The 23,281-nt window shown below is 42.1% G+C and overlaps 1 protein-coding gene across 5 annotated transcripts in view; it reads right to left on the bottom strand.

Moving 5' to 3' along the window:
* Positions 1-23,281, bottom strand: part of KLHL32 (kelch like family member 32) — a gene marked incomplete at its 3' end in the record, with an annotated part of 175,979 nt that overhangs the window by 11,789 nt on the left and 140,909 nt on the right. For all 5 annotated transcript variants that reach the window (XM_080938722.1, XM_080938721.1, XM_080938720.1 and 2 more), the window contains 2 exons: positions 16,923-17,649; positions 2,891-2,949 (listed from right to left, as the gene is read on the bottom strand). In XM_080938722.1, coding sequence (XP_080794848.1) covers positions 2,891-2,949; positions 16,923-17,649 — 786 coding nt within the window. The remainder of the gene's footprint in view (positions 1-2,890; positions 2,950-16,922; positions 17,650-23,281) is intronic.

Genomic DNA, 23,281 nt, shown 5'->3' on the forward strand with positions numbered 1-23,281 from the left:
TGTGATTGTAAAATTTCGTGATGCTTAGCTCATGGAGATGACTTAGGTTTAAACACATGGTCAGTACAGTATAGAAGATAGTGTAATAATTAAAATCATCTATATGGAGATGATTAATCCATAATTCATGTGCAATCTTAAGCAATTTACTGCCCCCTCCTGCCCCTGTGCTCAGCCCCTCGAATATATAATTAGGACAGTAAAACTTACATGATGGCCAGGCATGACTTAGAAAATGCCTCATGTGTAATCAATGTCCAGTGCCTAGCCTCTGTTGTTAAAACACAGGCATTAAGGGTGGGAGTGGTGTTGCAAACCTTAAGTCTAGCACTCACAGGGCAGAGGCAAACAGATTGCTGTGAGTTCAAAACTAACTCATCTATGTACTGAATTTCAGGTTAGATGGTGAGACTCTGCCTCAAAAGCGGGGTGGAGGCATATAAACAAGGGTCCCACAGAAGTTAGGGCGAAGGTTACTTTCCTGTTCTTTCTGAAACTGACCTGAGGTCAGAGGAAAAGCTAATACTTGACTCAGTGACAAGCTTACTGTTTCCTTTGTATCTGAATCCTCTCCTGTCTTGACATATTTACAACTATGCCTTTTGCCAAATAGGATAATTGTGTTAGACGTATTTATTTATATTGGTAGAAGGCCAAACTTTATGTGACAATGCCAAAGAGTGGAGAAATCTTTAATATCTGACTCCCAGTCATCCTCAATAATAAGAAAGCTACGATCAGCTCCTTTTAACGTAAGATTTTTATTTAAAATGCAATGCAAGTTTTAAAATTATATGAAAGTCAACCATGGCTTTAAATTTAAATCCCAACTAACTAACTGACAGACAAGTAAACCAAGTGATAGATCAGTTAATAAGCCTAACCACTTCCCTTCCCATAAACACTCAACATATATAGGAAGAACCTCATTCCCTTGTTGCCAAGACAAAATTGGACTTGAACCAGAAGAATCACAAGATATTTTGTAGGCATAGAATTTCACCAGAGAGAGCAGACCAAGCACAAACATGCTTGTGTAAACACTGGCATATACAGTATAGGCGCTTATCACTATAGGGATATAGAGTGTGACATGTATCCCCCGTGGGCACATGTAACGTGGCATTGATTCATCACAGTCACACAGATTGTGGTGTTTATTCCCTACAAGCCACACAGTGTGTCATTTATTTACTATGCACACACACAGTGTGGCATTTGCTCTCTGTAGGCACATACAGTGTGTCCCTCATTCACTGCAGGCCTACGGACTGTGGCATGGATTTGCTATAGGCAGACATTAGCTCCTTTCTAATTTTTCAAGGTAAACTGCAGACAAAAAAGAAGTTGTTAGCTTGAGGTGCTTATACTGTCTGGTTCCATAGAATCTCCTCAATCACACAGTCTTCAATAAATAGTCAAAGCTAGAATTCAAACATGTTGCTAAGAAATAGCCTTAATGCATTATGCTTGAGTGAATTTAAAAATTCCGACGATGCTTATCTTGGGTGCTCTCTACGTGATAACCTATTACAGTATTAGGAATCGGTGTTTGCATTAGCAGTCCAGTCCCCTGCCACAAGCCTGTAGATGCCATCTGGTTTGCAAAGCCTGCCTACATCCCCTGATTATATCTTTAGCTTCCTTCACTGCAGTGCCTGCCAGGTGAGCCGCCACCCGCTGCAAAGGCAAAGACGCAGAGAGGCCTGGTGGGGTCATTCCTAATAAGCTAGCGTGTGAATACTAATCAGCAGTGGGGAAGCAGAGGTCACCCCAGCCTGCCTGTTGGCAGGTAGCGATGTGCTCTGTGGCAGATGGCAGGCATTATCGACTCTCCACAAAGGCCTAGGAGAGAAATAAGCATCAGGGCTGAATGATAGAGTTATTGAGATTCTGAGCAAGATGTGAGCAGATGTGATGTTTGCCAGTATCCACCGTAAACAATATGCCGGCAGAAATTTTTTTAAAAAAAGAGCATGTGTGTACAAACATGAAACAGAACTCATCTCACCGATGCTAATGCTGCCTCCCTCCTTAACCATGTGTGCACCGAACTCAGGCTTCTGCAATTAGTGAACTCCCTCATGAGACAGCCGACCCATGAGCATCCAATCTCTGCAATCTACAGCTTCTAATATATCAGGAGACACACTTGTAAAAGGAGAAATGCCTTCCTCACTCAAGTCATTGTTAAAACCACAGCAGAAACACTGGGGGCACGATGCATATACTTGTGGTGCTGGCCCAGATGTAGCCTGCCAAAGGCAACCTGTTGTTTCATATCCTAATATTGTGCTAATGGACAGTAAACCTCCAGGTCACGCCATGTTGGAATCCTGTCACGATCAAATCCAAGTCACGGAAAGGGCAAGATTCAGCAGACATATTTGCTCGGTTTGTATATATGTTGACAGAAGGAAAAGAAAATAAAAACATTTTTTTTCCTAGGGGAAGGGGGAATTAAGTGTCCATCAAAGGCACAGAAAGGACCCAGCTGTTAGTCAGAACATTCCCACACTTTATTACCCGTATCAATTGTGTTTGTCCTGGATATAGAAAATTATTGGCTATATTAAGTCAAATGACATAATTGGATTTGAGAATAACAAGGTCATAGTGACGTCTCCTGCCCCCAATAGCGTCCCTTACAGAAGGACATTGCTACAATCAAAATTCTCCCTCCAGTATGCCAAGCTCCGAGGCACCACAAAGAGCATGGCACTGGAGGAGCTGAAGCTGTGCAGTAATAAAGAGGGACCACAGGCTTTTCCCCAAAATGCTTTCTTTCCCTCACGTATCTTAAGGCACACACGGCGGCTTTGCAATGAATAGTTTCCGTGGAGATCTTTTTTAAATGCATTCTCACTAAGGTAACTTAGGCCGGTCTTACCTGGTTAGGTTCATATACCATTAGTCTGTTCTGATACTGTGCTGTGTTGGTCACTCCGCCTGCAACAGAGAAGCACATTTGTTTAGAGCTTTGCATGAATAGGAAACAGGTCAGCTACAATTAAAGGACCATTAGATCACCTTTGGGTACTGGCTCTCAAAGTGAACCCATGTCACAATTAAGAGACACATTCTAGAAGCTGATTCCCCTTCCAGAGCACATTGGGAGCAATCCACTTGAGAGCAAGCACCGGGTACACGTAGGGTGCCAGAGGCCTCTAATTCTAGCAAGATGCTCTGCGTGTCGGATAAGGGATAAAGGACTGGGCTAAGCAGCACACACCGATGAAATTTCTCTCTCTATAATTTATCTTAGGGACAGATTTATAGAGGCAGTCCCTGTCCTTAGCTAGGTTGTCAGAACTAGAACTCTAAGCTCTGTACATTAGCAAGGTGGTAGTTTGTTACTTCCTTGGAAGAATACACATAGCAAAAGTCATTATCCACCAAAAGATGGGGCTAATGGTACGTAGGAGAGAATGGCAAAATCCATGAATGTGCCACATTAGAAAGAAAAAACAGAGAAACTATATTTAATAATGCACTGTTATTAATAAGACTTACCCCATTTGATGAGAGCATCTTAATATGAAATCTGTACCAAATTTGCTGGGGATTTCTTTTCATACACGATTTTCAAACCTCAGGCACATTGATGCAGTGCAGAGAAGCCACATCCCAAGCATTTAGCATGACTAGCAAAGCTGACGGCTACGGGCTACCAAATGGGACACCACGCTCTACCGGTCTCTAGTACAATGACTTCGGATTTTGTTAAACATCCTCCTTTACAGGACTAGTATCCAAGAGACTTCACACTTTCTATTTAATTAGAAGCCACAAAAGTCAATTTTTAAATCTTACCCCCCCCCCCAAAGCGCCCAGGGAGTAACCACGAACCATAGAGCACACATGGAGAGACCCATGGCTCCAGCGCATATGTAGCAGAGGATGGCCTTGTCTGGCATCAGTGGGAGGAGAGGCCTTTGGTCCTGTGAAGGCTGTATGCCCCAGTGTAGGGGGTTCCTAAGGCAGGGAGGTGGGAGGGAGTCGGAGCACCCTCACAGAAGCAGGGGAATGGGGGGATGTGATAGGGAGGTTCTGGAGGGGAAACTGGGGAAAGGGATAGCATTTGAAGTGCAAATTTAAAAATATTCAATAAAAGAATAGAAAAGAAAAAAAAACGTATCTTTCCTATTTTTTTTCCATAAAAGTGGAAGACCGTTCAGAATCTGAAACTTTGAAAATGCAAACTTGATAGCACAAGTAGACAATCTTTAGTTCCACTTTAACTTTTACTCTGAACAGTGGGAATGAGCGAACACAGCACACGTCTTTATAAATACCACCCATAAGTAGCTGCAGATAGCACAAAAGAATATTCTTAGCAGGGAAAAGCAAGATTCTTAAATATGAATTCAAAATGTGATCAGGTGCAAAAGAGATTCCTATAGGGTATCCCTGCTCATTTTGAAGATCTTTACCTGTAAGACTGACCACAAGGCTTCAGCATTCTCTTAGCTTAGGCTGCTTTCTGAAGCTAAGACCCTGACCTTGCTTTTTAAAATTCATTTACTCCAGATTAGGTATAACTGAAAAGACTTTTTCTAGCTCTTTGAAATGTCAATTATTTTAAGACACTTGCCACTTTCAGGAAACAAGAATATCTTTTTTAAGGACCTAGATCTCTTTGAAATATAATCATCAAGGAAAAGGATGTCCTTTCCCCCAGTTTTTAGGAAAGGAAATGAGTCTAACCTTGATAGGCAGCAACTAGCAAGTTCACGTGGCCTGATTACCGAGGAAAAAGGTTGCAGTCTGGGAAACGACTGAATGTGCTAGATAAGCCGTCCTCCAGAGTCCTTCTCTTGCGCACTCTGGTGCTGAAGAGAACTCATGTTTCCAGAGAGCTGGTTTCAAACTCTATTCCCATCTCTGTCTTATGCCACCCAGAAATGTGGTGTTTGCTCTGACAGTACAAAGGCCCTGTGTAGGTCTTTCCCATCAACTCCAGCATCAAGAGTTAAGAGAATCAGAATCCAAGGATGAACTCTAAGGTGACTTAGATCAACCAATTAATACCAACACTACTAGATACATAAAGACATGTTCACTTGTCTAGGCTAATCGTTTTCCTAAACCCTGGTAAAAAGACTGGATCCTCCATGTGATTAATGGTTGCTGGTATTAACTGGAGACTTCTTTTTTTTTTTTTAAAGTAATTTTGTAGCTTTCTATCACCTTTAAAAGTACATATTATTTACACAAAGCAAGGTACCACTTTTCTAATCAACAGAGACTTCATCTACAGAGAAGAGAAAGGAAGGCGATTCCTGTTTTCAAAGAAAGCATTCTCTGTGTTTATCGTCCCATTTCTAAAATAGAGTAAAAGGAAAGGAAACATCACTTAAGAAATCCAAAACTGAAATTCCAACATAGTTGTAGATCAAAATAAAGTTGTATTTCTTTTACCCCCGATATTTGCTTCCTGTCTGATTAAAAACAGAATCTTGGAGCATTCTCTCTTGGCATAGCCACGTGAGAATAAATGAATCTGTTGAGACCACACACATGTGCTGCAGGTTGGAAAGACTGCCAGTGTTTGTGTTCGGGGCCAGGATCACCACATTAACGCCCAGGTCACCTCTGATCATTTCTCCAACTGAAAGCAAACAGGAGGCCAGGTTCCCAGCTCTTACTGTGAGACTCTAAAACCGTATCTACTCGGTTTTAGAAATAAAGTCTATTGTGGTAAACTACTCACTTGATGACAATATTGAACACATTTATAGCACTACGTACTAAAGAAACAGTCCGTGGATTACAGTGTGGCTACCACACCCCCTGGGCTCACAGCTGAGCACCGTGCTCTTCAGACTTATTGTTCAGAACTGCTATTTATTCACTTCCACAGATGCATCCATAATATGGTTTTTTTTTTATTAATCTGCACTCAATAATTAGATTCCTTAGCATTATACAAAAACTTTTCCCTCCTATGATACTGTTCAGAAATGAGATATTGGATCACTAGTTGGGAATAAAAATGAAAGTCCCAGTCAGTTATCAGCATGATTACCTGTAGAATGGGGAGACGCAGGAGGCGCCTGCCAAACCAGGGGCTGGAACTTTTGCCAAGTCGGGATTGCAGAGGGAAACTGGGGAATTGCCTCTATTGCTTTTCCTTTTGAAGTAATTTACAAACGAGCGTATAAACAAATCTATTCCTTCACAGTATAAAAAATAAAATAAAATTTACCGGAAGCATCCGAGTTTGCAGCCCACATTTATTTCCAAAGAGCTTCATCATTACATTCGGTTCTCATACCTCTCTTCACTTTAGATTAATCTGCTGAAATGAGATGCTAAGGATTTGCATACAGATTTGACTATACAAAAATAGATATGAAATTAATAACAGTCTCTATATGTTTTAATTTCTCCGGCTCTGGAGTACCCTTGCCTGCAGCAGTATTCCTGGCTTTGAAACTCATCAAGCTGATTTCTCTGCTCTGGGTTAGGATCCCACATGCTGCACTGTCCCCCTGCAATCAGAGCTCTTGCAAAGATAGATTCCGTTCCTTCTTCTATCAAATATTTTATAGATTGGCAGTTTGATCTCTCTCCCCCCACCCCAGGAGGGATAATCTGCATCTTAACAGCTTTCTATAGACACTGCTGTCATTAAACATGCCAGCTCGCATCAGCCTCCACTTTTTAAGACCAAGTTTTCTCTAACTTTGAAGTGTCACAGTCAAAGTTAAGACTTCTCAGCCAAAATTGGAAATGAGCAACATGGTCTTTTACTTCCGAACCGCACCTTAAAGATATACTGCAGGTTCCCCAATGTCAAATAAGTCTTTAAAAGACTGCCAGGAGGAATGAAAAGTTACCACCCCGCTACCATGAGTGAGAAACACATTTTATCATCAAGACAAGAGGAAAGCATTTTTCTTAAGCTTCCCTGTTCGGCTCGCCACACAACTCGTGTCAAATGGATGAATGCATACCAGAGAGAATAGATGACAAGGGACTGCCAGACAGCCTTTGTCTTGACTACCAAGAAATGCTAAGCGCTCTCACAGTACACAGGGCAACAATGGCGGATACTGACAGCATTAGAAAAGGTGGGCTTGGGCTTCGGTCAGAGTTTGGGCCCAGGGACCAAACTTCTGCCACTAGACAATGTCAGGCGCCCTTACCAACTGAGTCATCTGACAAGCTTTGCTGTTTTTCTTTTTTCTTTTTCTTTTTTTTCTTTCTTTTTTTTTTTTTTTTTTTTTTTTTTTGTCGTTCCTGCACCTCACCTCCCCCCACCCCTGCCAAACTAAGAAATACCGGAGTCCTACCCTTTCACTCTAGAAGGAGAGGCCTGGGGTTTCCACCACAGAAAACGCAAGGGCACAACCCAGGGCAACGTGCAAAGATCTGAGCCTCTCCGTCCTCTAAACATGGAGACTTCTGCCTGCAAATCGAGGTCTGAGGGGAACTGGCTTGAAGTTTCTGACTCTCTCTTCCAGGCTCACAACACCACCCCTCAACTCCGGGGCCGAGTAAGTAACAAGAACAGGAGCATGATTCATGTACCTCAGCCAACCTCAGGATCCTCACGAGCAAAATGTCGATTCTGATCTCCCTCAGAGGCTTCGATGACTAATACGCAGGGTATACAAGCAGTCCAGAGGCAGACATTTGCTACAATTCGGTAGTCATTTTGCCAAAATTTCTTACCACTTTCCTGCAAAGGACGTTGAATTATTTACATGCATTTTGCAGGCTGAATTCGACTTCCTGTAGTGTCCTTTGTTTTCTTTTGTATGGTTCTGTGTACGTATGCTAAGTGTAAGTTTGTGTGTGGAGGTATGCTTGCATGTGTGTGTGGAGACAGAGGACAGAAAACAACCTTGAAAGTCATTCCTCAGGCACAATCCACTGTTTCTTTGTGTTCCGTTCTTCTCTCTCTCTCTCTCTCTCTCTCTCTCTCTCTCTCTCTCTCTCTCTCTCTCTCTCTCTCTCTCTCTCTCTCTCTCTCTCTCTCTCTCTCTCGACAGATTCTCTCAATGGCTTGGGACACAGGTGGCCCAGGGGTTGGCTAGCTAATAATAGCACGCAGCAACACCAGGATCTGCTTGTCTTCGCTTCACTTCCCAGCAGGAACTATAAAGTACCTGATCCCAGGCCTGCCTTAGTTTCACTTGGATTCTGAGACTGGAATTCTCTCAAGGATTTTACCCACTGAGCTATCTCTGCAGGCCCGATAGTTCTTTTTTTTTTTTTTTTTTTTTTAATAAGTAGAATAATTGGCCACTGTACTTGGCCTTTTTTCTTCTTTAATGGTTTCAATTTCTTCTTATTTAAGCATATTCCAGTTTCATACTCAAACTTTAATTACCCCAAACATGGCAGCATTAAGTATGAGTTCCTATTAATCGTTTTTATAAAATTAAGCTTCCTATTATCCTCTGAGACAAGAGGCATAAGATAGATTCAGTATGTTCGAGCATATACTTTTATTTTGAGACAAGGATTTATTCTCTAGCTCAGGCTAGCCTACAACATACTATGTAGCTGAGATTGGCTTTGAACTCATAGCAGTCCTTCAAGACCATCCTTCTTTGTGCTAGTGTTGGGATTATAGGCAGGAGACACCACAATCAGCCAAAACAACGTTTTATTATCTATTTTTATAAGCGATAAAATGGTCCATGTTTTATGATGCTTGTAAGGCCGTATAAACAATTATAACCAGGAATCTTTATACTTAATTAGCTTCTTGAATATTGAACAATGAATTAAATGAAAACTAGTATCCCTGTGATTTCTGTCATACTTAAGAGGCTCACACAAATGGATGTGCTATGCTAAAACCTGTAAAAAGGAGCCATTGCAGTCCATTGAGCTCCATAGAGACAGCGCCGGGGCAAGCGAGAGCCGGACGGGCACAGGAGACTCTGTGCCTCGCGGAGGAAAATCAACTAAACATGGGCAAAGGAGATCCTAAGAAGCCAAGAGGCAAAATGTGTTCATATGCATTCTTTGTGCAAACCTGCCGGGAGGAGCACAAGTAAAAGTACCCGGATGCTTCTGTCAACTCCTCAAAGTTCTCCAAGAAGTGCTCAGAAAGGTGGAAGACCATGTCTGCTAAAGAAAAGGGGACATTTGAAGACATGGCAAAGGCTGAAAAGGCTCGTTATCAAAGAGAAATGAAAACCTACATTCCCCTCAAAGGAGAGACCGAAAAAAAAGCTCAAGGACCACAATGCACTCAAGAGGTCTCTTTCGGTCTTCTTGTTCCATTCGAAGTATGGCCAAAAAAAATCAAAGGCGAGCATCCTGGCTTATCTATTGGTGAGGTTGCAAAGAAAGTAGGGGAGACATGGAAGAACACTGCTGTGGGTGACAAGCAGCCCTGTGAGAAGAAGGCCTTCTGAAAGAGAAGGACGAGAAGGATATTGCTGCCCACAGAGCTGAAGGAAAATGTGTTGCAGCGATAGGAGGGTAGTCAAGGCTGAAAAACAAAGGAAGAGGAAGATGAGGAGGATGAAGAGGAAGAGGAGGAAGAAGTGGAAGATGAGGACATGATGATGATGAATAAGTTGGTACTAGCACAGTTTTTTTTCTTGTCTATAAGGCATTTGACCCCCCTGTACACAACTCATTCCTTTAAAAAAAATTGAAATGTAATGCTGCATGAGATTTGTTTTTAAACTGTGCGACGTCTTTTTTTGTGTAGTTAACACACTACCGAATGTGTCTTTAGACAGCCCTGTCCTGGTGGTATTTTCAATAGCCACTGCCCTTGCCTGGGACAGTCTGGAGGTGGTAAATTGGCATGGAGATTTAAAGCAGGTTCTTGTTGGTGCACAGCAAAAATTAGTCATATACAGGCACAGTAGTTTGGTTGGTTTCTTGTTTTTTTTTTCTGTTTTTTTTTTTTTTTTTTGGTTCTATTTTGTTTTGTTTATTTCGTCTTCAGCTGCCTCTGATGCAGCTTATACGAAGATAATTGTTGTTCTGTTAACTGAATACCACTCTGTAATTGCAAAAAAAAATGCAGCTGTTTTGTTGACATTCTGAATCGTTCTAAGTAAATACAATTTTTTTTTATTAAAAAAAAAAACCCTGTAAAAAGGAGTCTGAAACTTATAAAGTATCTATAAAAGATTGCTGCTGTTGAACATGTAAATGATGCTTATGCGATCCAGAGTGAACAAGCACAAATTTAAAACCCAGAAAGAGGTAAAAGCTCATGCCATATGTTGTTTTAAATAAGTGAAATCTACCAAAGTGCTCTGTCAACTAGGAGAGCCTGCCTCCTAAAAGCTCATCAAATATCCACTGGAACTCCCAGCGCTCACTGTTGGGAGTCAGAATCCTGCCTCTAAAACCTCTGCTCATTGTCAGGAAAGTTTCCCTCTCCAGTCCTAGCCTCCAGTGGTTTTCCTGGCCTCTTATTGGATCTTTAATTGCCCTCTCCCCATCAACCGGATTCTACAGACTCTTGCTATGATGCAGTTAAAAGCATCCTACATCTCTCTTGTTCGTAGATGGAGTGGTCCCTCTGTGGTCCCTCAGCTTCCTCTGTGGTAGAGACGCAAGAGCATGTCAAATCGAAAGCTATTCTTTCTAGGAGGAAAAAGTCTGCAGTATTCAACTTAAAAGGATAATTTTAGGCAACTGGTCTTAAAGGCAGGAAGATTGCTATAGTAAAATGAGCAGCACCAACAGCAAGGCCACGGTGCTTTACTGGCGAGTTCTGGGAACTGCTAACCAACTTTTCACATTTTCACTTCAGGATGGGGTTTGCACCCTAAACTGAATGACAGGACCACACCAAGAACTACCTGTCGTAATTCTGCGCTCTGGACACTTGAACACCTAAAGATAACCAAGTACTGTTTATTCCCCATCAACGACAAATGCCAGGTCGCCACCTTTTTCTGTGTATTGTTTACGCTTAGAGCTATGTCACGGATGCAATCTGTTTACAATACGTTCTGTTTCTCCGACCTTAGCTAGAGGTAATTAAAAACAAACAAACAAACAAACAAACCGGTGGCTGGATGGTTTAGTGGGAAAGCCTTATTTTTTAAACCAGAAATAGAATTCAATTCCTGTCAAATATTAGCCCTATGACCTGAAAGCTAATGGACCTTTTTTCACTGGAAACTTTGAAGTTGGCATTCAAGTTATGAAGCTCCAACCTGTGTGGCTCCCTTGTGAGAAATACCTCCAAGGTAATAATCCCTACCGCTGACGAGACTGCGCTGTGCTGGCTGTTAAACACCTTCCTGCAAGAGCCTCTGGGCTATTCCTAACGTGGAAACCTTTTATCATCTTTAATCCAAAGGTATGCCTTTTCTGGTTCCCTCTTCACACTCCCAAAAGATAACAAAAAAGCTTTCAAACTTGGTAAAGGTTCTGAAAACTTCCTTTTTTTTACAAAAAGAAACCTATCGGTCCCCTGTTCTCTCAGAGGCTTCTCCCATGGTCCTCTCCTCAGGCTCCCCACCTGACTGTTATGTGCACCGGTACCCAGACCAACACCAGTCACCTCAGAACTGGGACCTGAGCCTATAGAGATCATACCCACTGCCACCCAGACTTTCACCCACATTTCCCCTCCTTGGGAAATGTGTTTGAGAATCTTTCTTCACTGTTCTTGTTCCTCCTGCCTGTTCAGGACTCTATGGTCTGTAGTCAGTTCCCAGGATTAATTCCCATTCCTGGTACTCTGGAATTGCTCCCAGAGTTTACTAACCAAACAGAAGTCTGTTTCCCACATCTCTCCTTACAAGTTTACTTAACGCACTTGCTTCCTTTTTAAAGGAAAGGCCCTCCAATGATCTGGATTTTCTTCTCTAACTACACTCTTTTCTCCACTCGATCTCTCTTTGTTTTCTTTTTTATCCCATTAATCTCCTTTTCCCTTCTTAAAGTCAAAAGCAGTTTATAAAAGAATGAAAAAAATGTTGCTGTCACGAGGATTGAATTATGAATGCCCCAGAAACTGCACAATCTCTTCCCATAGGTAGTATAGGGGAAGGCAGACAATAACTGGAACGAAATCTGATGAGCTCTGACTCAGGGATGAAATTTCAATGATTCAGTGTCCATGGGAATCACAGTTGAGCAGCCGCTGTAGCTTGTACCAGGAGCTGTAGAGCCTTACTTTCTCATTACACCTTAACTACAGCTCTCTGCCTCTCTCCATATTCCACTCATCAGAGATCCCTTTCACTCAAATGTCTGAAATTGGAAAAAGTGGTGCTTCTCTAGTACCAGACTAGTGTCACTCACTGTGAACTCCTGTTTGTGCCCTGGGTGATGCAAACTCCTCCCCATCACTAACCCTGTGTACCTCCCACTTCCAAGTTTCTTCCAGAGGGCTGGCCCAGCATCCTCCTGGGTAGTGTTTCCTAGACAATACCCATGGTCCCTTTTCAGACCATGTCTTGCTTATCTGCCCATCTGTCTGCTCACAGTATTCATCATCCCCTCTGCATTGGGCATGGAGAACAGAAGACAAGGTCCCCTGTCTAAGCCAGAGAGGGTTCTGAGGAACGGAGGCAGGTTAAAGCCAGGACAGCAGCGCAGGGAAGAGGGTCAGTAGGGAACAGAATGCTGACAACTGTCATGTGCCTGGAAAACTGAGAAGATGCCTCATCAAGTCTTCCTGGTAACTGCCCCACAGTCTCAGCTGGGTGGAAACTGTCAGTCCCTTGTGTCCAGGGTTTTTGCATCTGCAGATTCAACGTGGCTTCAAAAATTGATAACAAACAGACATCTGCTGGTGCCAAACTCATACAGATTTCTGTGTCGTTGTTGTCTTACCGGTATATGTACCACCTACTGCAGTGTGCACAGCCTCTATGCAAATACTGTGCCCTTTTAAAATAAGGAACCTAAGCATATGAGGGGTATCAACCTCCCATTTGTTCTTTTACTTTTTGAGGTTATGATATAATTAAACCATATCTCCCTTTCCATTCCTTCCTGCAACCCTTCCATCTCCCATTGGAGGGCTTTTCTATTGTGTGTAACAGTGTGTGTGTGTGTGTGTGTGTGTGTGTGTGTGTGTGTTTGAGCCAGTCTCCTGTGGTTACTGAAGAACAACTACACCAGAAAAGCAGAAAGCTAGGCATGTCCAACAGTACGCTTCCTAAGAGACAAGGACATTACTGGGGTGATTATACAATGATATTCAAGTGGAAAGTCACGGAGGCGAAATCGATGACAGAAAGCAGCCAGAGGAGGTGGCGCCATTTAGGCTCAAGATTGCATGTCACCTTGACAATTACTTCCTGCTGTGCGCATCATTTTTGTACCCTGCAAAGAGTCCCAGCACCACACCGTCACATTGCAACTGCCTACTATCCCCAACTGTGCTGCTCCAGGAGGAGACCAGAATAGGACTTGGAAAAGCCAGGAACCCTACTCAGCGTCTCATGACTGGTAAGAAGTGGGGTAAGGGGTAAGCTTCAGACTTGTGAGCAACTGGACTCTGCTGTCTTAAAGTTTCACACCCCAACCACAACCATGCCTGTTCTCAGTTCTCAGTATTTTAAACGCAAACACAATAGTGTCTGTGCAGATGGAGTAAAACCAAAGCGATGGCATTTTAGCAGCACTACTTAAAGACTACCATGGTTTAATTTCGGAAGACTAGCAGAAAGCCCAAAGTTCTCTCAGTAAATCGAGTAAGTGAAAGTGATTTAAAACGAGAGCAACACAAGTCTCATTGAAACCCAAGTAGGACGAAAGGAAACATAGTTGTTAGGAAATTAAAGAAGGTTTGACATACGTTCGGTTCGTTCATTAGTGACATATCTGAAACATGAAAATAAATCTCTTTGGTTGTCAGCTTCTAGAGGGCAGGGGGAGTGCTTACTGAATGAATCCCATTCATCTATGGCACGGTCCCACAGTATATAGGGATGAAGGATTTATTGAGGAAGAAATCAAGGAAATATTACGTGATGCTCTTGAGTAACTACTGTACCAATTGTTTTGTTTTCTAGTTTTAAGCACCAATTTTATGGTTAAAATCTCACGATTTTGCTGCTATCTGGTAGAAATAAACAGGTAAGTTCTGCAAGATGGGCTCAGATAAATGTTCCTTCATACAAACGCATGGGAATCTTTTCAGTTCTCCTGTACAACAGAGAGAGTACATTTTAAAACACAGCTACCGTCTATTTAATGTTTATTTTACTACAGAAACGTGGGTTTCAGAGTGAAATGTGATCGAGCACTTGTGAACTGGGTCACAGTGTCAAATGCTACACGAGCCTTTAAAATGTGGCTGTCTCTAACACCTAAAGTTCAGTGAGAATGGGCATAGCCATCCGACATAGCTTCTGAATTCTCTGGTTCTCATACTGATAAGGCGTGAAGTTTGCAAAATGCCTTGACCCCAAATGGACAGAACAGCAGGGGGCACAGAGCAGGAAAGACATACTACAAATACCAAGTCTCTGAGGACATATTCATTCTGTGTTCTATGGAATCCACATTCTTATTTATCCACACCATCCCTACCTCAGACAAAAGCTTGCAGAGTACCAGGAGGGAACCTTCTATCACCTGGAATTACTTGATTATTTGGTGAACATTAAGAACTGGCTTCACCCACTTCCATCTGTTCCAATAAACCAAACTAACATTTCCAAATCAGACACAGGAAGATGAAATCATGCTTCCTTTTAAAGGGGCCCGTGAGCAAATACAGTCAGCCTTCCCCACTCATGGTTACATGCACAATTGATTTATTATAAGCTAGGCCCGAGGAAAGAGGCAGACGACCACAGGTATTAGAAATGTCACTGCGGATTTCCTCTTCCTTCCAATTAAAGGTCTCATACTGTACATGAGTGAGCTGCTTGTCTCAAGAGTACAGTAGGGAGAAGCAAGCCCGAGAAAATTCTGATTGATTTCGTTAAATACGGTTAACACTGACAGCGTTCGTTAGTTCAAGGAACAAAGAAAATGCATTTCCTTCTGCTCGTAGGCGGGAAGCAGAGCGAGGGGGCAAGAAGGAAGACACACAGTAAGTTGGTGGATGTAAGAAAACGGAAAGGGAGACCCATACTGAACGGGAAGATACCTGATCCCACGATGGTAGGTCTGAGGAGGCTTTTGAGTGTCTGCTCCCTTAAGCATCACTGAAGGGAATGAGGAGTAGTCAGAGCTTTATGGCTCCAGGAGGGGAAGTCAAGGCTATGAGGGAGGACTGGGAGGACTGAATTATATGGAGATAGAAAATGAATAAATAAGTAAATTAATGAAAAAAAGCCATATTTTGCAGTACCAAACAAGACGTGCTTATTAAAATATTTATGTGAAATTCATGCAAGATTTAGAAAGCACATTGCAAATTTTAAGAGTATATTGCATTAGCAACACGTGAAACCAAATGAGACGAAGGAAGAAATGTAAATTGCGAGAAAATAAAAACTGCACTGACTTCCTAAGCCCTTCACTGACCTGAGTTCAGGAAAATCTAGACCTGCTCCTGCTGTTAGCAAAGTCTTTGTCACAGCTATTTGGAAAATTTCTTCAGCAAAACTAACCACAGTCTTGGTGACTCTTTTTAGTTGTTAAAGTACATATTTAAAGGAAAGGAAAGAAGCTACTAATAAATACGAATTTATTTAAGTATTTCTACATATATGCTGATTTCTAGTGTTTTTATTTGGTATATAGGACCAGTAAATATTGGGGTCTCATTTATCTTCATCACATACTCTTAGTTTTTACTTCATTCATTAATTCATTAACGACATAAATTCCAATATACTATAAGTTACATCAGTGAAAATAACCCAGGTCTCAGCCAGAGAAGCTGAGGCGCTGTCTGTCTCCTGGGTTACTGAAGATAACAGAAGGGAAAATGAACAGAGCCCAAACTCATTTAATCTAGGGATGATTTTGTCAAAATTGACATTTTTAAACTGTAATGGCAGCTGGGGAAACCCAAGAAGCCTTCACTTCCTAATGCTGTCGTTTTTTCTAAGTCTGTGTGTCAGGGTGGCACTCCACTATCTAACCTAGGGAATCTTTCTGTTATCTGTGTGTTCCTGGTGATACAGAAACCCAACTCCTATTTGGGTTACAAACTGGAAATCCTCCAACTGGGAGGTGAAGCAGCCCCCCCCCCGGCCCCATCCCCCACCCCCGGAAAAACAGAAAACACGGGTTGGTGTTGTAAGATGCCTGCTCATGCCTCATAGACTTCCGTGCAACAACACGGCACCTAGCAGGGGCTAAAGAAAGCCAGAGTGGATAACAGTACGCAGCTTCTACCCGAAGCTATGTTTCACTGTACCCTGCTCTGGTTTCCTTAGTTTGTCCATAGCAAAAGGTGTTTATTTGTTTGGTTAAACATACGTGAAAAGAGTAACCATAAACAGACCTCAAACTTCCTGCAGACGCGAGAGTAGGCAGGAATAGATGCCACTCACCGAGAACCCAAAAGCTGTTTCTCCGCGATTTAATCCCTTCCCTCCAGTAGAAAGTATAGCTAATTCCTGAAGGAGAGTCTCTTGTTATGGTCAGCCGGATGGATTTACTAGAATTTTATTTCTCTGGCCTCCAAAGAAATGGCTCCTCGCCGGGCAGCCAAGAGGACAAGGAAAGGACCTGGGAACAACAGTAGCTATCCAAGGGCTGACGGCGAGAAACAGAAGGCCCGGCAGGAAAACAGATATGATGGCCAGGTCCTTTTCGTCCCGAATTTTTACAACAGAAAAATCACAGAAAGGTCAATTATTCCCAATGTCACGGTTCTCTATAGAGTAGGTGCTCAATAAATGATATTTAATTAGCTAAAATGGCATCCTTGGCTCAACTGTTGAACTACTTACGGCCACTGTCCAGAAGATGACTTTTAAATTTCAACCACAGCAAAAAAAAAAAAAAAAAAAAAAAAAAAGTGCTTTTCAGTAAACCCCAACATAGGAGGCACGCTCTACCTGATATCCAAAGAAGACCATCGGCCACGTATCCAGCGTGACATGAGAGAGATCTGTCAAAGGACTGCACAAACGTCCATTTGTTTTTCTTGGGGCAGTATCGCTCAACTGTAGGTAGAACTTGGCGCAGTTCATTTCTGCCCCCTACCGCATAGAGGTATTCATCCACGGCACCCAGCACAAAATGTTCCCGGCAGTTTTTCATGGGTGCTATCTCCGCCCAGGAATTACTGCGGGGGTCGTAGCGACAGGCAGTCCTCACGGCACATGTCCGGCCACTGGCATGCTCCACTTCCCCTCCTGCCACAAACAGGAAGTCCCCCATGACTGCCACACAGTGATGGCTCCTTCCCACCGGCATGGGAGCCAGCTCACTCCAGTTGGCAGTGGCGGCTATGAGCGCATTCTCCTGGTCCACGGGATTGAAATACCGAAGTTCCTTGACTTTGCAGACCTCACGCTTTTTCCCACCAATAATATAGAGAGTATCCGACTGGAATCGCGGTTTTGTCCTGCGGGTCTGCCACACAGGCTGTGCGTAGATGCTTTGGTGGTATTCCAGGGCCTCATTGACAAGGGCAGTTGCCGTCTCGCTCGCCTGGACCAGGGGGTGGGACAGGGCGACCGTGTGGAGGGTATCCACGTCCATTAGGCCAAAGCGGATGTACTGCAGGAGCTCGTCCAGGTGCTGGTAATGGCAGTTGTGTTCCAGCCACCTCACAGCTAGCTGAAACAGAAGGAAGGAAGGTGAGAAGAGCAAGCCCACACGGCGAGCCACGGTTATTCTTTGGGACAGCAACACTATAGCGCACCGCTGGAATGTTCTGGCGCCCAGTTCTTTTCTCTATACAAGCAGTTACACAGAGGACCTCATGGCGTTGCTGCTGGAGTGAGGAAGTCTGCTGATCCGCACCCTCGGGGCTGATGACATCTTTTCCGATGGATAATAATTGCTTTTCAAAGCACAACAGTATAGCGAAACAGCCTGTCGTCCCCTTCCATGTCCTGCACGGGAGCCCTATCACCTGACCACTGGGAAAAGCCCACAGTGGGTGGCGCCATCATAGCTCAACTAATGTATGTCAACCATGTATGTCGACCACGAACAACTGCGTTTTGTCAGTATGAATAATGTGAGAAAATAGGTGATCATCTGAAAGAAAATCAATATACCACTAGCAGAATGACTTAGAAAAAAAAGAAAAGGCCTCCTTCCATATGTCTGGTAGATATAGCAACCAGGAGGAAGCAAGACTAGATAAAGTAACAGTGAAATTTATATGATTTGTCTCTTCCCACGACTTTTGACCTTGACCACAGTTGTTATTAACAACATAAGATGTTGGCAGCTGGTTAAGAACTATATCCACAAACAGTGGATAGGATGGTTTACTTTGTATTATGGAGACAACAGAAAGGCTGAAATGTTAACCTCGCAATTGATGTGACTTGATATTTGGGTTTTTTTAAAACCATTCTACACACTGACATAAACTAGTATACGGAGTCCATCGGTTGACAGGTCTGGTATGAATAATTCCGAGAAGTACCCATAAGAAACCCGAGTCCCCTGGAAAGTACTACAGTGGAACTAAAGGGGCTGACTGGAGAAAATAATGAATCTGAATATGCTTTTCATCTAGTGGGACTGTGGTTCCGGTTCTCCCTGTTTAGATGTTGCTTAATCTCTAGAAAGATGAAGGAGGAGGTCTGCCACCTTCAGACCATGGCCTGGTGAACTGGTTTGAACTGGTATAAAGAATCATTGCTAGGTTCTCCAAGGCACTAGAAGATTCCAGATGTCCAGGGTCTCTGCATCTACCTAGAAAAATTAAGTAGAGGAAGAGAGGCTACTGCAGCTATGCAGCAAGCACCTCTCTGCATTAACTGCTGAACAGCTAAATGAAGGGGGAAAAAGAAGCCACCAGGGGCCAACAAGTGACACTCTGTAGGTGACTTTATAGAAGAGTGCACCTTTACTTAGCTAAGACATCAATTCTTTCTTTCCTGCCAACATCTTCACCACTATAACCTCCAGTACTTGAGAATGAAAAGCCTGTCTGTCTGTCTGTCTATTGATCTGTCTGTCTATTGATCTGTCTGTCTGTCTATTGATCTGTCTATTGATCTGTCTGTCTATTAATGTGTCTATCTGTCTACACACACACACACAAACACACACACACACACACACTACCACCACCACCACTACCACCACCACCGCCAGCGTTGTATCTCACATTCTTTTGTTGAGAAAACCAACATATATAAAGGAAATTACAAATTCACTATAAAAAGTGTTTAAAAATTGACATGTAGGCAAGATTTTGCCAAAAACCTTCTCGTACTGTACATCATTATGTCCAGGAACAACAGGGGATTCTCCTGTGTGCCTTTTACCTACCTCAGTTCAAACAACTCCATAGGGAATTGTCCATTCGCAAATCACTAGAAGCTCAGTCCAACCTCAGCTAATCAGTCTTAGTCTCAGCTCTTTGATAAGCACCTGGTCTATGGTGCTACGAAAAATTGCTACATAGAGAGTTCTATTTACAGCTGATCTTAGTCTACTTCTTCCAGTTTTCTTAAGCATGACCAGTCCTTTGTTTATAAACATGTTATTATCTCATCTTTATGGCTTTTCTGTAAGGTCTCTATAAGCTCTCAAGGCTCCACATTAGGACAACGTGGTTCTCTCATCTTGGATATATAAAGCCTTTGTTTTGCCCCTTGCAGGCTTGATATTTGAGGTTCTTGACAGAACAATGAACACTGTACTCTCTTAACCTTTCAATTTAATGATCAAAGGAGCTGACAGGTTTGCAACCCTTTAGGAAGAACAACAATACCAACCAACCAGACACTCCAGACACTCCCAGGACTAAACCACCAACCAAAGATTACACATGAAAGGACCCATTGCTCCAGCTACCTATGTAGCAGAAGATGGCTTTGTTGGATATCACTGGGAGGAGAGGCCCTTGGTCCTGTGAAGGCTTAATGCCAAGTGTAGGAATGCCAGGGTTAGGAGGTACGGGTTGGTGGGAGGGTGTAGGAGTACCCTCATAAAAGGAGGGGGAGGGGGAACAGGATAGGGGGTTTCTGGAGGGGAAACTAGAAAAGGAGATAACATTTTAAAGGTAAATAAATAAAATATTAAATAAAAATTAAATAAAATAAAATGGGAAAAGAAAGATGTTAAAAAGACATGTTTTATGTCTTATTGTCCAACATTCTTATAGAAAATAAATGTGTGCATACATATATATGTATGTATGTATATTGATATATACACATAAATATATATATATACACATATAATATAAATACATACACATATATACATATAAATATACAAATATATATAATATATTATCTATGAATGCCAAATTATTTCTTGTAAAATCAACTGGGATCAAAGAAAAATGGAAATGTATTCTTTTCTCTTTGTTTTCCTCAATATTTCTCTGTTGAGTGCTACTTTAGAGAGTATAATACACATGATGCTAAATATAGTAGTATTTAACTCTAAACTCCATATGTTTTCTTTTAAATAACACATGCAGTTGACTCACATCCTTGCTCAGAATGACATCACCTGAGTAAATATTGTATTAGTTACATCAAACTCTCAAGCTCTGTCCTTTACTACTCTTGTTGGAATTTTTGGCTCTTAAAAAAAAGAAAAGCAGATGTTTTGAAGTCTAACTCTACTTGTATCCACTCAAGGATGTCTATGCTATAAAACTTGACCCCAAAGCAATAAAAACCAACACAAATTCTTAACCTCAGACATGTAGAAAATATATTAATTATGAACTCTAACTCCAAAGTACAAGATACATCAATGTGTTCTTGCACAGAGTTGAGTCCTTATACAGGGCAGGTCTGTGAAATATGAATCCTTAAAATAAAAGTTCTTGGTGAGGGGGTTCATGGGGAAGTGTTCAGGAGGCCCTATATTTCCTTAAGTTGCTAATGACCGTTAATGGCTCCTGGGGGAGGAGGTGTTTTTGTTTTCAGTGGTGTAGCCACTGATAAGTGTCCACATTCCTGTAAATAACTCCTCATCCACACTCACGCAAGGAACCCTAATTAAACAAAGCAGATCGCACATGACATGAAGACATGAGCCTAGAAGGCCTAGTTGGGGGAAGAGCAAGATCAACAGAGTGGAAGAGAGATAAGGTAGAGCATTTGGGTGAACATGACCAGAAGATAGTATGCATGGATGGAATCCAATTAATACATGTTTTAACAGTTTTTTTTTAAGATACGAAAAAGCAGGTTTTCATGAGATGAGTGATCAAGCTGAAGAGAGATGGAGTAAAATAACACATTTTCAAGTCATAGCTGTTTGGTCTTGACTACACATACTCTTTTCATTAGAACGATATTGTTTCCCAGCCAGTGCCAAGTAAGCAGAGACTGTTACTTTGGTTTTCAGCTTCTGTTCTTCACTGGCCTAAGCTTGGCTGTAGACAGCCTTGGTGAGGATGCAGGCTGACCTTTCCTCTTTGTTTTTTTTTTTTTTTGTTTGTTTGTTTTTTGTTTTGTTTTGTTTGTTTGTTTGTTTTTTCAAAAGCCATGTTGTTAAAGGTTCACAGAACTATGCCCTCCCCATTGAGACAGACTAGAGCACCTGGCTCTCCTCAGAGCCTGAAAAGTATCATAAAGCAGACCTGTGTCACGACAGAAAGCAGTAAGGAAGAAAACGAGAACTAATCAACCATGAATGTCAAGTCATGAACCTCCCCAAAAGCCACGGATATTAAAGAGAAGACGTGGGCAGTGAGCGAGAGGGGAGAAGTTAAACATGAACAGCAATGTATAGACGGACTCTCTTGCAGCCTCTCTTGTAGTCAGGAAGCACAAGAGAGTTCCTTGATTGTTACTAGATTAAAGCACATTCTCTTAAATACCATTTTAACAGGACCATTTCTGCAAAACAGGAATGCTCAACGTAATGCCATTTTAATATCAATAGTTTTAGGTTAAAAATGTGGAAAGTTTCTGCAATGCAAGAAAGCAGGCATCTAGACTTGCTATACTGTTGTGCACAGAAGCCATCTCTTTAATGTGACTCACGTGAGGTCCGCATGGTGACATATTAAATAATGACTGTCATAGAGAATGTTTATATTAATAAATAAATACGTCAAACCTTGCGATCACATTCTTTTCTTTAAGGCAAAATAAAAACTTCAGCTAAACGAAGGCAGTGTTCCCATAAAACCCCAGTGCACTGGAAAGCAAGGATGTCAAAGCCGTGTTTCCTCAGTGAGAACAGTGACAATGTTACCATGGAGGAGTATTAAAAATTACAGCAGTGCTCACTCGAGTGCTATAATTAAAACTGCGTCAACATTTTGCTTGTAAAACAGATTTTTCAAGGAAGGTTGCACATTAACCATTACAGCTGGCTGCAGACATATGACGCAAAGGCGATGCTCCCTCCGAGGAACATATTTCAATGGAATCAAATCTTAGGAGGCCCCAGGATCATGTGCTGTAGGTAAAGAAGAACTATGACAGGTTTAAAACAAAGATTCAGCTCAGCAGATGTGACGATAACACGTTCTTTCATTGTTCATTTAAAATTTTATGAAGTTGGGACATTGATAAATGCTTTTATTTTCACTCTTTGCCTAAGAGGTGTGCTCCAATAAATATCTTCATACAGATATCAAGGCTCCAAAAGCAAGAGCCCGGGACAGCAAACATGAGTCTTACCTACAGAGGAGCGTATAGATCCAGGGCTCCAGGAACTGTGATGAAAACCATCCCAAGGTCTTTCTCCAAGGCCTACACACACCCACACTCCAGACAGATGAGAGGATAAACCACAAGCAATATAAGTTGCCTTTGGTTTAGTCTCTGTAATTTTCTTTCTTTTTTAATTTAATTTAATTTAATTTTTACTTATTCACTTTACATCCTGCTTACTGCCCCTTCTTAGTCACGCCCCTCCACAGGCCTTCCCCCACACTCCCTCCCTTTCTTTTCTAAGCAGGTACTTCCCAACTTCCCATCCCCCGGGAAGCCCCTCACCCTGGCACTTCAAGTCTCTGTGCAGTCAGACACTTCCTCTCCCACTGGGGACAAACAAGGTAGCCCAGCTAGAACATTTCCCACACACAGACAACAGGTTTTGGGATAACCCCATTCCAGTTCTTCAGGACCCACACGCAGACCAAGCTGCACATCTGCTACGTACATGAGGTTTTTAAACATAGTTTCTATCAGGGAAGAAGAAAGATTTCTAATGAGAAAAGAAGAGGGCTAAGTATTTATCTTTGTAGAGCTGGCTACGATTTTGAACTGATTGATCAATCGATCAATTGATCCATTGATTGATT

Source organism: Micromys minutus, assembly GCF_963924665.1.
Source record: "Micromys minutus genome assembly, chromosome: 26".
In the NCBI taxonomy this organism is placed as follows: Eukaryota; Metazoa; Chordata; class Mammalia; order Rodentia; family Muridae; genus Micromys; species Micromys minutus.